The 12,979-nt window shown below is 42.4% G+C and overlaps 1 protein-coding gene across 6 annotated transcripts in view; it reads left to right on the top strand.

The window, feature by feature from the left end:
* Window positions 1-12,767, top strand: part of SVOP (SV2 related protein) — a 43,825-nt gene extending 31,058 nt beyond the window's left edge. For 3 of the 6 annotated variants that reach the window (XM_074973200.1, XM_074973199.1, XM_074973198.1), the window contains 5 exons: window positions 934-1,041; window positions 1,805-1,916; window positions 3,390-3,471; window positions 3,711-3,800; window positions 6,450-12,766. In XM_074973200.1, coding sequence (XP_074829301.1) covers window positions 934-1,041; window positions 1,805-1,916; window positions 3,390-3,471; window positions 3,711-3,800; window positions 6,450-6,656 — 599 coding nt within the window. In that variant the 3' untranslated portion in view covers window positions 6,657-12,766. Of the gene's footprint in view, window positions 1-933; window positions 1,042-1,804; window positions 1,917-3,389; window positions 3,472-3,710; window positions 3,801-6,449 lie in introns of all 6 variants that reach the window. The other 3 variants (XR_012642031.1, XM_074973196.1, XM_074973195.1) reach the window with 3 other exon arrangements.
* Window positions 12,768-12,979: the final 212 nt, after the last annotated feature.

Raw genomic sequence — 12,979 nt, 5'->3', positions numbered from 1 at the left:
GACTACTGGTTCTTTTCCTAGCTCTGTCACTAACTTGCTGTAAGGCATTGGACAAGTCACTTCACCATTTAAGCCTCAGTTTCCCCACTTGTAACTTTGCCCTACCTGGCAAAGTAGAGGAGTCTGTACTGGTAGAGCACACCTGCTTGTGCTACAGAGAATCACTTACATCCTGTGCTAGAAGGCGCTATACAAGTATGATGTGTTGTATGCTTTGGGTGAATGTGAGGAAGGTTAAAGACCTTTGGAAAGGGAATACAAAACACTGTAGACAACTGACATTGACCTTGCATTTTAAAAGGAAGGATCATGAGAGAGGGTTTGGCAATAAGAACCAGGAAGAGGAAAGGGGTTTGGGTTAAAGGGGGAAACAGGAGTGCTGGTCTGTGGATCTCAGAATCATAGAACCATATGGCTAGAAGGGACCGCAAGGGTGTAGTCTAACCCCCTGCCAAGATCTTGTTTCAAGCAATAGAATAAATAATCATAATACTTTGCTTTTCTGTAGCACCTTCTATCCAAGCTTCTTGAATCTCTTTATGAATCCTAATGAGTTAACCCTCACAACCCTCCTGTGGTGTAGGTAAGATATTATTATCCCCATTTTACAGTTGGGATTACCGACATCACTAGCCTGAGGTCACAGAAGCCTGTTCTGATTTAAAAAATAGTGTAAATCATGAGTCTGCAGGTCAGGGTTGCATCCTACTAGAAGCAAGACTGCTTAGGAATGGTTTGGTTTTGGCTCGGTGTTCCGGGTACGACATAGTCCGGTAAAGTGCACCTGCTGTGCTGCTGAATTCCAGCCACATCCACTCCACTGGTTTCAGCAGCAAGTTTATAGAATCACAGAAGCACAGCAGGCTTATGGGAGGGTCAGCAGAGAAGAGATTACTTAAAATATCACAAGTGCTTCTTTTTCTCCTCCCACAGTTTCCAGTAGAAGGAAAGCAGTTAAGGCAAAATGCAGCCTGGCCTGTGAGTATCTGACAGAGGAAGACTACACTGATCTGCTCTGGACCACTTTATCGGAGTTCCCAGGTAAGTGACCATATAAGTGCCAGGGCATCACTGAATGGAGGCTTACTGCAGAAGCAGTCTCTGGAAAGTGTCTTGAGAAGCCACAGTGGCCAGTCTGGTTATGGCTCCAAATCCAAACTGCGTGCCATGTATTCTGAGGCAGAGTAACAATTCAATAGGATTTTATCATCCAATTAATTTCTGTTGAAGCAGCAGAGTCATATAAACTTTCTTCCAGGTGTTGGCTTTCCAGAATTATTTTTAAAGGATCCTGGGTATGGTTACTCAGTGTTGGACCTGCTTCCTTCAACCCCTTCTGTGCACAGCCTTGCACACCATCAGAGCCATGACTTTTAAAGTCACCATTATTTAAATGAGCAGTGTGACGATAGAGCAAGAAAGATAGGTGACATATGGTAGCAATATGAATATTGTTCCATTAGACTTATAACTATATCCCTAGGTATTAATCGGCTTGAGATGGCATATCACAAGGCAGTGATTCAGCATATTATCACTGCTCTGGATTAAAATCTCAGCTCAGAGAAATCCAGCTCTGGTGTGAGTGCAACTCCACTGCCCACTGCCTGTGTTATACACGTTTTGTCCCTGGAGAACCCCCTTCCCTTGGATCGCCAGTCTGACTCCTTTCCTTGCAACAGGTTCACACAAAAAGGAAATAAATTACAAAGCCAAATAACATCGTGTGGTAATTGCTGGATGCTGCAGCTCAATCTGAACTCATTCCACAGATGTGGGCCAATCAATTTCTCTTCCCATACAGGTGTCCTGGTGACCCTATGGATTATTGATCGGATAGGCCGTAAAAAAACCATGGCGCTGTCCTTTTTTGTCTTCTCGTTTTGTAGTCTTCTGTTATTTCTCTGCGTTGGAAGGTACGCAACACAAAGTGAAAACTAAACCCTGATTCATTTACTCTTCCATATGGGACAATAGGTTGAAAGTGATGGTTTTAAGAGTCAAGAACTGACCAAGTTAATTTGTGAAAAGATTTCAAAGGAAAGTTAGGCTTTTCTCTACAGAGTGTTTAGAAGAAAAATAAAAGAGGCAGGTGGGGAGAAAGCCTGTCTTCTCCAAAGTCCGGTGTTCAGAATACGCCAAAGGGGATAATAGTTGACATCAAAGTAGGAAATAGCTCTCTGAAAAAAGTTCTAAATCAAGTCTTGTGCAGTGGGTCTCAACTACCGTTACATGTAGTGATGCTGGTATCTCTAGTTTTGCAGTTAGTTATCTAGGTTTCCCCCTTGCCAAATGAATGATGTACCTCTGGGCTGGAATCCACTGCTGTGTACCTGCCTCCCATTCAGTTACTCGTGCCAATTCGCAGCAGAGCTTGGCCTTTAATTGTAAGACTGGGGTTCAGAGCAGTCTAAGCCGTGTTATGGATTAGAATGTGCAATTATAGGGCAAGCGATAGGCACTGACTAGTGAAGTTGAGGTCTTGGCCTGGAAAACTGGTACATTTGACCTAAGAATTTGGAAATTACTGCACTGCTGGAAGGATCCTGTATTTTGGCATTGCAGCCAGTTAGGGCCCACTTTTCCAAAGAGCTCAGGGCTAAATTTTTGACTGCTCAGAACCCACAACTGAGGCCAGATTTTCCAAAGTTCACAGCACCCAGCGTCTTCCATTGTGACACTTATGGCCAGATTTTCACAAGAGCTGAGCACCCACCATTGACTCAGTGCGCTGAGCTCTTTGGAAAATTTGCCTCTGATTATGAGTGTTGGGCCTTTTGGAATATTTTGGCCTTCCTGTCACTTGTGCACAGTTCTTTCTCTACTCTGGGGCTGAGGGTGGGGGGCACAGAAATGGCATCTTAGTTGTTGCTGGACTGTTTTGTGTAGAGAGAGCTCCTAGAACACTTTTAGGCACTGTATAAATAATAATAAATCCTAACAATATGAATACATAACCAAGTGTGTTCAATTTCACACCTTTACACAGGAAGCCCACAGCCTGATTCTGATCTCATTTACTCCAATTGTGCTCCAGTTGAGTTATCCCAGTGTCAGACTAATGTAAGGTCAATCATTTAGTGCATTTTTTCCTCATCCAAATATCTTTAGGCTGGGACTAGTACATGTAATTTACTTCACTGGTCACTGGCTGTTGATAGTGCTCTGTCGAAATGCAGACTCTTAGAAAAGCCCAGGTGTCTGTAGTGATCACAGATTTTTTTGAACCATCCTTGTATTAAAGGTCCAGAAAAATGGAGGAGGGTCAATAAAAAATAAAATGGATCTAGCTAATAAAATTTAGCATCTTTTTTTAATTGCTACTTGTCTCTAAATTCAAATAAAGACTGAACTGAACAACCCAACCCCTGCTCTCCTTATTCTCACAGAAATGTTCTTACTGTGCTGCTCTTCATCGCAAGGGCTTTCATTTCAGGAGGATTTCAGGCTGCTTATGTTTACACTCCTGAGGTGAGTACGGTCATTTTTGTAACAAGAAGGTTTAATGGGAATGAGGCCCTGGTGGGACAGCTGAATTTTATGATCGTCTCATAATAGGCCTTATACAGGCTACAATTTCTTAAGCCATTATGTTGTCTGAGAGTTATAGACCTGACAGAACTTACATTTAGTATCGCTCTTTGATAAAGAGATGTAAGGTAGGAAGAGAGCTGTATCCTAGGGTTAATGTGCTGATGCTTTGTCTACAGGTTTACCCAACAGCTACTCGTGCTCTGGGCCTAGGAACATGCAGTGGAATGGCCAGAGTGGGAGCCTTAATAACTCCATTTATTGCACAGGTAAAAATCCCTCTCTTCCAAACATTTTAGTAGCACAGGAATGCGATGGAGAAAACGGCCTTTCTGTATTAAGGGCCAGTTGATGGCGGTCCTCACCCAAGTATGTTGGAGTGGAGGAAGTACATTGGTGCCTGTCAGAGGGTGAGCTAGCCCTTTAAGTGAGAGCTGGACTCAGCCTCTCCTGTGACTGATTTACCTTTCAATCCAGGGGTCACATGATGGGAGCATGTGAGTAGGAATCAGGCCTGCTGGGGGATATAAGGACAGTCTGAGGTCAGTTGTGGGAAAGTCTCAAAGCGGGTAAAGGGGCTTTGTGAGTGATTCCATGCAGGTGGCTTGCAGAGTGCAAACCTGCAGGGAGCAGGAGCCAGCTAGGAAAGGCCGGGGGGGGAACAAGCCTCAGCAGGGATAGGACTAAGAACCCTGCACCAAGGGCCGTGCCCTCACAGAAGGCTGCACGGAAGACTTGTGGTGTTTTGAACTTCATGTAAATAAATCAGACTGCTAAAGGGGAGGGTTATTGTGAAAATACCCACAGGGAGAGGTCTGACTAACTGGGGAGGAAGGTTTCAGAGTAACAGCCGTGTTAGTCTGTATTTGCAAAAAGAAAAGGAGTACTTGTGGCACCTTAGAGACTAACCAATTTATTTGAGCATGAGCTTTCGTGAGCTACAGCCGTAGCTCACGAAAGCTCATGCTCAAATAAATTGGTTAGTCTCTAAGGTGCCACAAGTACTCCTTTTTTTGGGGGGGGGAGGAAGGGAAACTGAGGCAGTGGGGGCACCTGAAGCCAAACGAGGTTAGCCCCTAATGTAGTGCCCTTTTCCCACCATTGCTCCCACACAGTAGAGACCCATACATGACAGTATAGGGTGCCATTAACACTGCTCATAATGATCAGTATCTCAGGAGGACATAGGCTAGAAGGGTAGGGCCTGGCCATTGCCCCATTATCTCTACACATTGGGAATTGACTGGAGACCTGTGCTTCATCTGAGCTAGATGTCTGCTCTCCCCACCGCATGCCAGGAGCACTGCACCTTCTTGAGTCTCCATAGGCATAATGCACTCAAAAACCCACACTTGGGTGGCCTACCTCTTCCCATGCTATCCCAAGGGATGCGGATTCTGAGAGTGTCACTGAGCCTGAAGTGGATTCCATCTGTAGTAGTAGTCACCACACCACTGAAAGGGGATTGTTGCACTGGAGAGGGTGTGTGCAGGGCAACCTAGATGGTAACAGGCCTCCACGTTTTTCTGATCTTTGAACCTTGAGAGAGATGATCCATTTCTCATAAGAACATAGGAACGGCCAGATTGGGTCAGACCAGTGGCCCATCTAGCCCAGTATCCTGTCTTCTGACAGTAACCATTGCCAGATGCTTCAGAGAGAATGAACAGAACAGGGCAATTTCAAGTGATCCATCCCCTGTCATCCAGTCTCAGCATCTGGCAGTTGAAGGTTTAGGGACACCGAGGGCATGGGGTTGCATCCTTGACTTTCTTGGCTAATAGCCATTGATGTACCTATTTTCCATGAACTTATTTAATTCTTTTATGAACCCAGTTATACTTTTGGCCTTCACAACATCCCCTGGCAAGGAGTTCCACAGCTTGACTGTGCGTTGTGTGAAGAAGTACTTCCTTTTGTTGTTTTAAACTTGCCACCTATTGATTTCATTGGGAGACCCCTCGTTCTTATGTTATGGGAAGGGATAAACAGCACTTCCCTATTCACTTTCTCCACCCTCTTCATAATTTTATAGACCTCTATTATTTCCCCCTTAGTTGTCTCCTTTCTAAGCTGAACTGGAATATAGGAGACTTTAAAGTGATATAATATTAAAGTCAATAAAGAGGCATTTTTCACACTAGCCAGAGGATCAGGATTAGTGGATAAAATCTGAAGAATAAGAAAATCAGAATAAGCAGGGAGCTCAGGCAAGATTTTTTCATTCAAAGGGCAATAACAAAAACAAATGGAATAAGCAGGCACAGAGAGTGGTTGAAGTAGAGACTATTGATGAGTTCCAGACACTGACATATATTTCTGTTAGCAATGGATCTGAGCCACGAAGTTCAGAGCTGAACCTTCCCAAAGCAGGTATTGTTCAGATATGGGGTTTTCATTCCAGTCCATCAGGACTTGCTGGAGAAGGAAAAGACTGAAGGACCCATTCAAAAGGGAGGGAGACAGTAAAAATGACAGAACTGACAAATGGGTCAGTACGTGAAGTCTGAGAAGCTATTTTCTGTTCCTTATTTTATTTGCATGGTTGCAAATCACTTTCATGAGACTCCTAAGAGAGAGGGTAGCCTAGTGGTCTGACTACAGGACTGGGAGCCAGGAAGTCCTAGCTCTGACACTGGCCTTGGGCAAGTCAGTTAATTCTCTGCCATGGTTTCCCTATCTATGAAGTCAGAATAACATTAGCCTATCTCAGATGGGTGATGTGAATCTTAATCCAAGGTATTCTCTGTGTATTTAAGGGATAAGTATTATCTAAAAAGAAAGAAAAGTATGTAATATAGTGGCTTTTAAAAAGTGATGTTTTCCCCTAAAGCAGTTAACATTTCTACCCCAGTCTTGTTTTCTTTAGCAATGGATTCAGTTCATCCTTTCTTACCCTTTCACTGACTTTCCCATAGGTGATGCTGGAATCTTCAGTCTATTTAACTCTGGTGGTTTACAGTGGATGCTGCCTGTTGGCAGCCTTGGCTTCCTGTTTTTTGCCCATTGAAACCAAAGGGCGTGGTCTGCAGGAGTCCAGCCACAGAGAATGGGGACAAGAGATGGTTGGGAGAGGATCCCACAACATGGGAGTCACCAGGTCAAATTCTGGATCACAGGAATGATAGGACATGAGCCCCCTCTGCCCCCTTGCAAGGAAGGGTGAAACAAGCAAGAATTGTATTTTTAAAAACCAAGCGTATAAAGCCGACCGTGCTGTCACTGCCAATGTCATGTGTCAAAATGCAGGAACTTTTGATTTGGACCTAAGCAAATTGTGTCTTTCCTACTCTTTGCTCACACTCATAAAAATTTACTTGTGTAATGAGAGACATTTGATCAGGATGTCATTTGAAGTTCAGAGAGAAGGGGATTTTTAATAGTCTGTTGTGCTTGCATGGTCAGATACTGAGCTTAAAATGTCCTGTGTCAAGCAAATAGCTAACTGAATGCAATTCAGTATCAGCTGTAATTTAAAAAAAAAAACAGTACTTTTGATGCCTAAACGCAAAAGATTAATATTTACTGTGTACCTGGCATAGCACACGGTGGGTTCCATACACTACAGAATAGGGTTTTTAAATTAGATGCCTGCCTTGCACTTTTTAGTCATCAACAACAACATGTTGTAACAGCAAACCAACCAATGCTTTCCAGTTCCCTTGCCTATAAGTTCTGTTCCTTGAAAATTACCAGGCACTGAGAAGGTTGTTTGGAACGTATCTTGAGTGTTTGTTTTCCTCAAGGCAGAGTAGTTTGAGTCTGTGAAGAGTGCTGTTGGATGTAGAGATGGGACATTATATAAGAAATGTAAATTCTAGCGGTTTGGAACAGAATTTACCTTTTGCCAGAAGCATTGAGCCCTCTGTCTGTTGCATTGGTGAAGACTGCTTCAGCTGTCCTGATGTCTCTGTGTGTGTGGAGATGCACGCTGTGGTTTACTGCATGGGTCCAGATATGTTTCTGTTCAATTTGCGTAAGTACATTCCCATAGTGGTGTAGCCAATGCCTATGACACAAATGTCTTAATCTGAACAGCTGCTTGTAGCACTTTCGATGGAACTGCCTTCATGTGTCTCCCAACAGGAGCAGGTTCTCTGTCAGCTGGGTAGAGCTCTAGGGTAGCTGCCAGTTGTACATGGAATGTAATGGCAAGTTATGAAGGAATGTAACTGGCGTCACATCTTAAATGAGAAGAAGTCCTGGGAAGAGCTATACCAGTGTCATCAGCAGAAGATTGACTCTCCCCTAGCAATTTTGGTGTAGTTGATACAGTTCTTTCTCTCACCACAGGGAGTGGTATAGTTCAGGTGAGGACAACTCAATTCATATGTACTGTCTGTGTAGCCTTTTGGTTTGTAAGGAATCTGTCTGAGAATGGGGATTCAGATTTCAAAACTTGATGGATGTAAAGCAAAGAAAGGTGTAACAAAATCAGACAGTTATCATCCATGGGTCTTGGTATTTTTCCAGAAATCCAGTCTATGGAATACACCATCAAAAGTAACTGAGAGGTACTTAATTCTAGTCGCTAGGCTGTGGGAAGCCATGTGTTTTCCATAATATGTCTGGTCAGTCGTTTCACAGAAATATAGGGTTGTGCATGCTATGGATTTTGCACAAGACCATATTTAACTACATGGTGGATCAAGCCGTTCCCTACAAAGGCCTTTTCTCTGGGGCTGAAATAGTTCACTGAGTATGCCGATGGGTGCAAAATAAGAGAACACAATCTACATGTGATATATGCCATCATGTGCCAGCAATGCCCCTCTGCCATGTACATTGGTCAAACTGGACAGTCTCTACGTAAAAGAATAAATGGACACAAATCAGACGTCAAGAATTATAACATTTATAAACTAGTTGAACACTTCCGTCTCTCTGGTCACTCGATTACAGACCTAAAAGTGGCAATACTTCAACAAAAAAACTTCAAAACCAGACTCCAACGAGAGACTGCTGAATTGGAATTAATTTGCAAACTGGATACAATTAACTTAGGCTTGAATAGAGACTGGGAGTGGATGGGTCATTACACAAAGTAAAACTATTTCTCCATGTTCCCCCCCCCACTCCACCTCCCACTGTTCCTCAGATATTCTTGTCAACTGCTGGAAATGGCCTACCTTGATTATCACTACAAAAGGTCCCCCCCACCCCTGCTCTCCTGCTGGTAATACCTCACCTTAAGTGATCACTCTTGTTACAGTGTGTATGGTAACACCCATTGTTTCATGTTCTCTATGTATATAAATCTCCCCACTGTATTTTCCACTGAATGCATCCGATGAAGTGAGCTGTAGCTCCTGAAAGCTTATGCTCAGATAAATAAATTTGTTAGTCTCTAAGGTGCCACAAGTACTCCTAGGTTGTTTAACTTATACCATTATATGAAATTACACATGGGAAATTCCTTAAAGGAATTTGAAGATCTCCAAATTACCAGGAAAGGCCAAGTCAATTGTTGGCATTCTGCCTGGAGGTGTCTTATGGTGCAGGAGGTGTAAGACTGACAAGGGACCCAAAGTCTAAATATTCACCTAGCATTAAAAGATGGTGGTTACAATGAAGTACTCCAGAAATAGCTGGCTGGTCTGAACAGGTTAATGTTACATTTTCATATTAATGTTAATATGAAAATGTAATTCAGTTCAGAGATATCCAGCTTTATATGTGCTTGATGTCATAGGAGAATGTTGTCCATTTCTAATACTAACACTTTACATTGGTATGAGTATCTCTGCCTGTCTATTAGTTCGGTATTCAGTGTTGACTCTCCAATGTGCTAAAAGTTCCAATCAATCTAAGGGAGGGGTTCTCAAATGTCCTTGCACCATGACCCCCTTCTGACAACAAAAATTACGACAAGACCCCAGGATGGGGGACCGATGCCTGAGCCCGCCCGAGCCCCAGCACTCCAGGCGGGGTGCCAAGCTGAAGCCCAAGGGCTACATCCCCAGGCAGGGGGCCTGTAACTTGAACCCTGCCACCAAGGGCTGAAGCCCTTGTGCTTTGGCTTTGGCCCTGGGCAGTAGGGCTCGGGATTCAGCCCCAGGCCCCAGCAAATCTAAGTCAGCCCTGGCCACCCCATTAAAATGGGGTCACAACCCACTGTGGGGTCCCAACCTACAGCTTGAGAACCGCTGATCTAAAGTGAACAGAAAGTATTCTTAATTAGAAGACAATGGGAGTAGTTCCTTCTTATCTCCTCACCATTCAGATTCTAACTGGATATCCCTCCCTCATGTATTATGCAACTAGAGTGGCTCAGTGCTGCCCTCAAATTCATGTGGCACACCTGCTTGTTTACCTGGGGCTCTCATGGTAATGTACACAAGATATACAGCATGTTTCTGAGGGGAGAAACAAGCCCTGAATGGGTTTAAATTGCATATTGTAACATTCAGATAGCCAGAGTGCAACTCCTATTAGCTTTTGGATTCATGAGCACAGCTGTGTAAGGTGGTCCCTGAACCTTGCAATGAAAACACTATATAGGGCCTAAGCCTGGTCTGTAATTTGGCACCTGTAACCAGTTGCAAGCACAAATGATAGAATTTAGATCGTTACCTGATGGGAAGCATGGTTAGACACCCAACTTCTATCATTTGTGCTTGCAGTGAGTTGCACTGGCAGTTAGTTGGATGCCCAGAATTGGAGGCTCTTTTGAAAACTTGATTCATTGTAAGTGTGTTAGAGGAGAGAACATATGCATGAAACCTACAACCTCATAGGATTGCTGTGTTAACAGGCTAGCTAATGAGCCTTTTAGCTTGCTATTGAGCTCCTCCTCCACTTAAAAATCTACTTCTGCCTTTCAAATGGTCATATGCACACACTGCTTTGATTTTTGAGTCAGCATTCAACAGTTTGAAGATATGATATTGCAATGGCCTTCAAAATGTGCATTCAGAGAGTTTTATGTGAAGTGTATGTGTGTGTGTGTATATATGTGTGTATTTATATACACACACTTCCAATAAAATATTTCATTTTAATAGATATTTATAGGCTATGTAAAGGCTTTTAATCCTGTTGAGAAGCTGGTACCTGTTTAACCTATGACATTTACAATATTACAAAAAGCCATTTAGAGGCATTTTTGCTTTTTATTTTATATAAATGCTGCATTGAAAAATGTACCTTGCTATAAAAATACCAGGATCAGCCCTGCTGAAGTAACTATAATTCATAGGCCTTCAGTCAAGAACAGTGGTCCCTACCTGAGGCCTGATGGAAAGCCCATTAAAGTCAATAGGAGTCTTTCCACTGACTCCCATGCCCTTAGAATCAGACTCTAGGTAAAAGGGGACAGGATTGGGCCCTTAAGAGCTGATTCTGTGTCACTGAAGTCAATAGGAGTTTTGCTACTGACTTGAGTGGGAGCAGGATCTGGCCTTTAAGCAGCTCAAGTGAGTGTCCCTGAATGCTGTTAATAATGGAGGAGGATGTTCCAGCATGTCCATTGAGAAAAGCTGAAGAACATTTCAGTTGATGCACTACAGCCTATAAATAGTCACGTCATATTTTGTTAATATGGCAACATTATTAATGTAGATAATTAAGCTTCCAAAGATTTTGTTTTAAACACTGTTGTGTATTTTTCACTGGGGAAGGAATTAATATAGCTAGTTCATTTTAAAAAATAAAATAAAATGAAATCATTTTGAATTAAACTTAGGAGCAAACAGAATTGTGGGGTTCACAGATACATTAACTGTCCAATTAATTAATGTGCAGAGCTGTTGTGGGGAACGTAATTCTCCCAGCATGCTCTGACAAGTGATTTAGTATTCCTAAATGCTTGCTGAAAGAACATTGAATGTTATCTTGTGTTTGAATGTACAGTTTCTAAGCTGGATACATTTTAATGTTTAAAAAACTTTGTGTATATTGAGCTTGTTGTACAATATTCTTTTTGTTCCTATGTTAATAATGCAACATTGGATAGTTTGATTCCACACTTGATATTTTATGTTGAATAAATTAATAGTTTTTACAGTAATGATGCTTTTGCTGCCCTAGATGTGTAATCCATTATGGGACCTTGATAACTGCAGGTGTTATGAAGGGTCAGTAGTTTCACAGGATATTTGTGTCCTGATTTTTAGATATCCTAGACATCTGAAACTCCCACTGATTTCAGTTGGATCTGTAGGTTCTAAAAATTAGACCCTTGTGTATTTGTTTTACACTTGAAGGGATACTGTAAGGTGAAAAATTACACGTTTTCTTATCTCCTTTATAAATAACCCATAGCTTATGAAAACTGAAAGGGCTTTAAAGACTTGATTTACTTTTCATTATTAAAGATCTTTGTTTACTTTTTGAAATGCACATAGCTTGTGCATTAGAATAGACTGTCCGTCTGTAGTAACTTTCTAGCAGATTCCACTCTCGTCCTCAGTGCTGCATACACTGCAAAGGAATGTTTATTTGTTAAACCTTCCCATTCAGATTGTATTTGATGGAAACATACTGGCTTTAGATTTTGCAAATGATTATTTTTATAAAATTTCAGGCCATATTTGACCTGACAATATCCCTTTAACCCTCAAATGATTTATTCTCCTTCTGCTGTCCGGTAATTCACCGATGGAATTTCCTTCATATCTGGGTCAAAATGACCAATGGGCTTCAAGCACTCTGTAACCTGAGGTTGTACATTCTTAATGTGCAGCTACAGTAGAAGCCACAACCCATCTGGATGGAGACACCTATCTGCTGGGATAGGAGTAAGCAATAGCTACAGAATGGGACTGGGTTGTGATGGTAGTGTCTGGGAGTGGACAGGAGGGTTAAGCTTTTGGAGGTTTCTCTGAACTTACTGGACTCTCAGGCCATTTCTGAGGCTCTCTCATCATTTCTTCCAGCGCAAGACCCTCCTTTGTTTCCAGGGAACATATTTATTGACATTTGACCTACTTTTGGCTTTGCTTCATGACAGTGTGTAATTGTTGTGGAGAACTGAGAGGCAAACAGTGCTGATTGGCAGCCCCTGGAGATTGGGATCTTTCGTCTACAGAGCAGGTACAAGGTGGACCACGGCAGTGCAAGCTTCCACCCCGCTTTCCCTGCTTATGTGCCTCAACCCTGAAGTAGGAAGGAAGATCTCCAGTTCTGTTCATCCTGGGAATCTCTGTTGAGACTGTTAGCAGAGCCTAGAGCTTAAGTATAGCTTGTATACACTGAAATGAACAAATTATCTCAATTACACAGGGTTCCAAACAGTGCCAGCTGTGATTGTGTTTTTAATGGTCACTTGCCCACTAGGAATAAGATTTAGCCAACTAGGTAATTTCACGTTATACAATTTCAGAACCTTCTGTTTGTCCAGGCCCTAGAATTGTGGCAATTCATCAAATGTTAGTTACAAATTGATAGAGCTAAAATACTGGAAACATGTAATGAAGATCTGGAGTGTTTCTGTTAAATTACAGGTTTC

The sequence above is a fragment of the Natator depressus genome, chromosome 15 (assembly GCF_965152275.1).
Source record: "Natator depressus isolate rNatDep1 chromosome 15, rNatDep2.hap1, whole genome shotgun sequence".
NCBI classification, from domain to species: domain Eukaryota; kingdom Metazoa; phylum Chordata; order Testudines; family Cheloniidae; genus Natator; species Natator depressus.
Note: the sequence above shows the minus strand (reverse complement) of the source record. Positions and strands in the feature narration are given on the sequence as shown.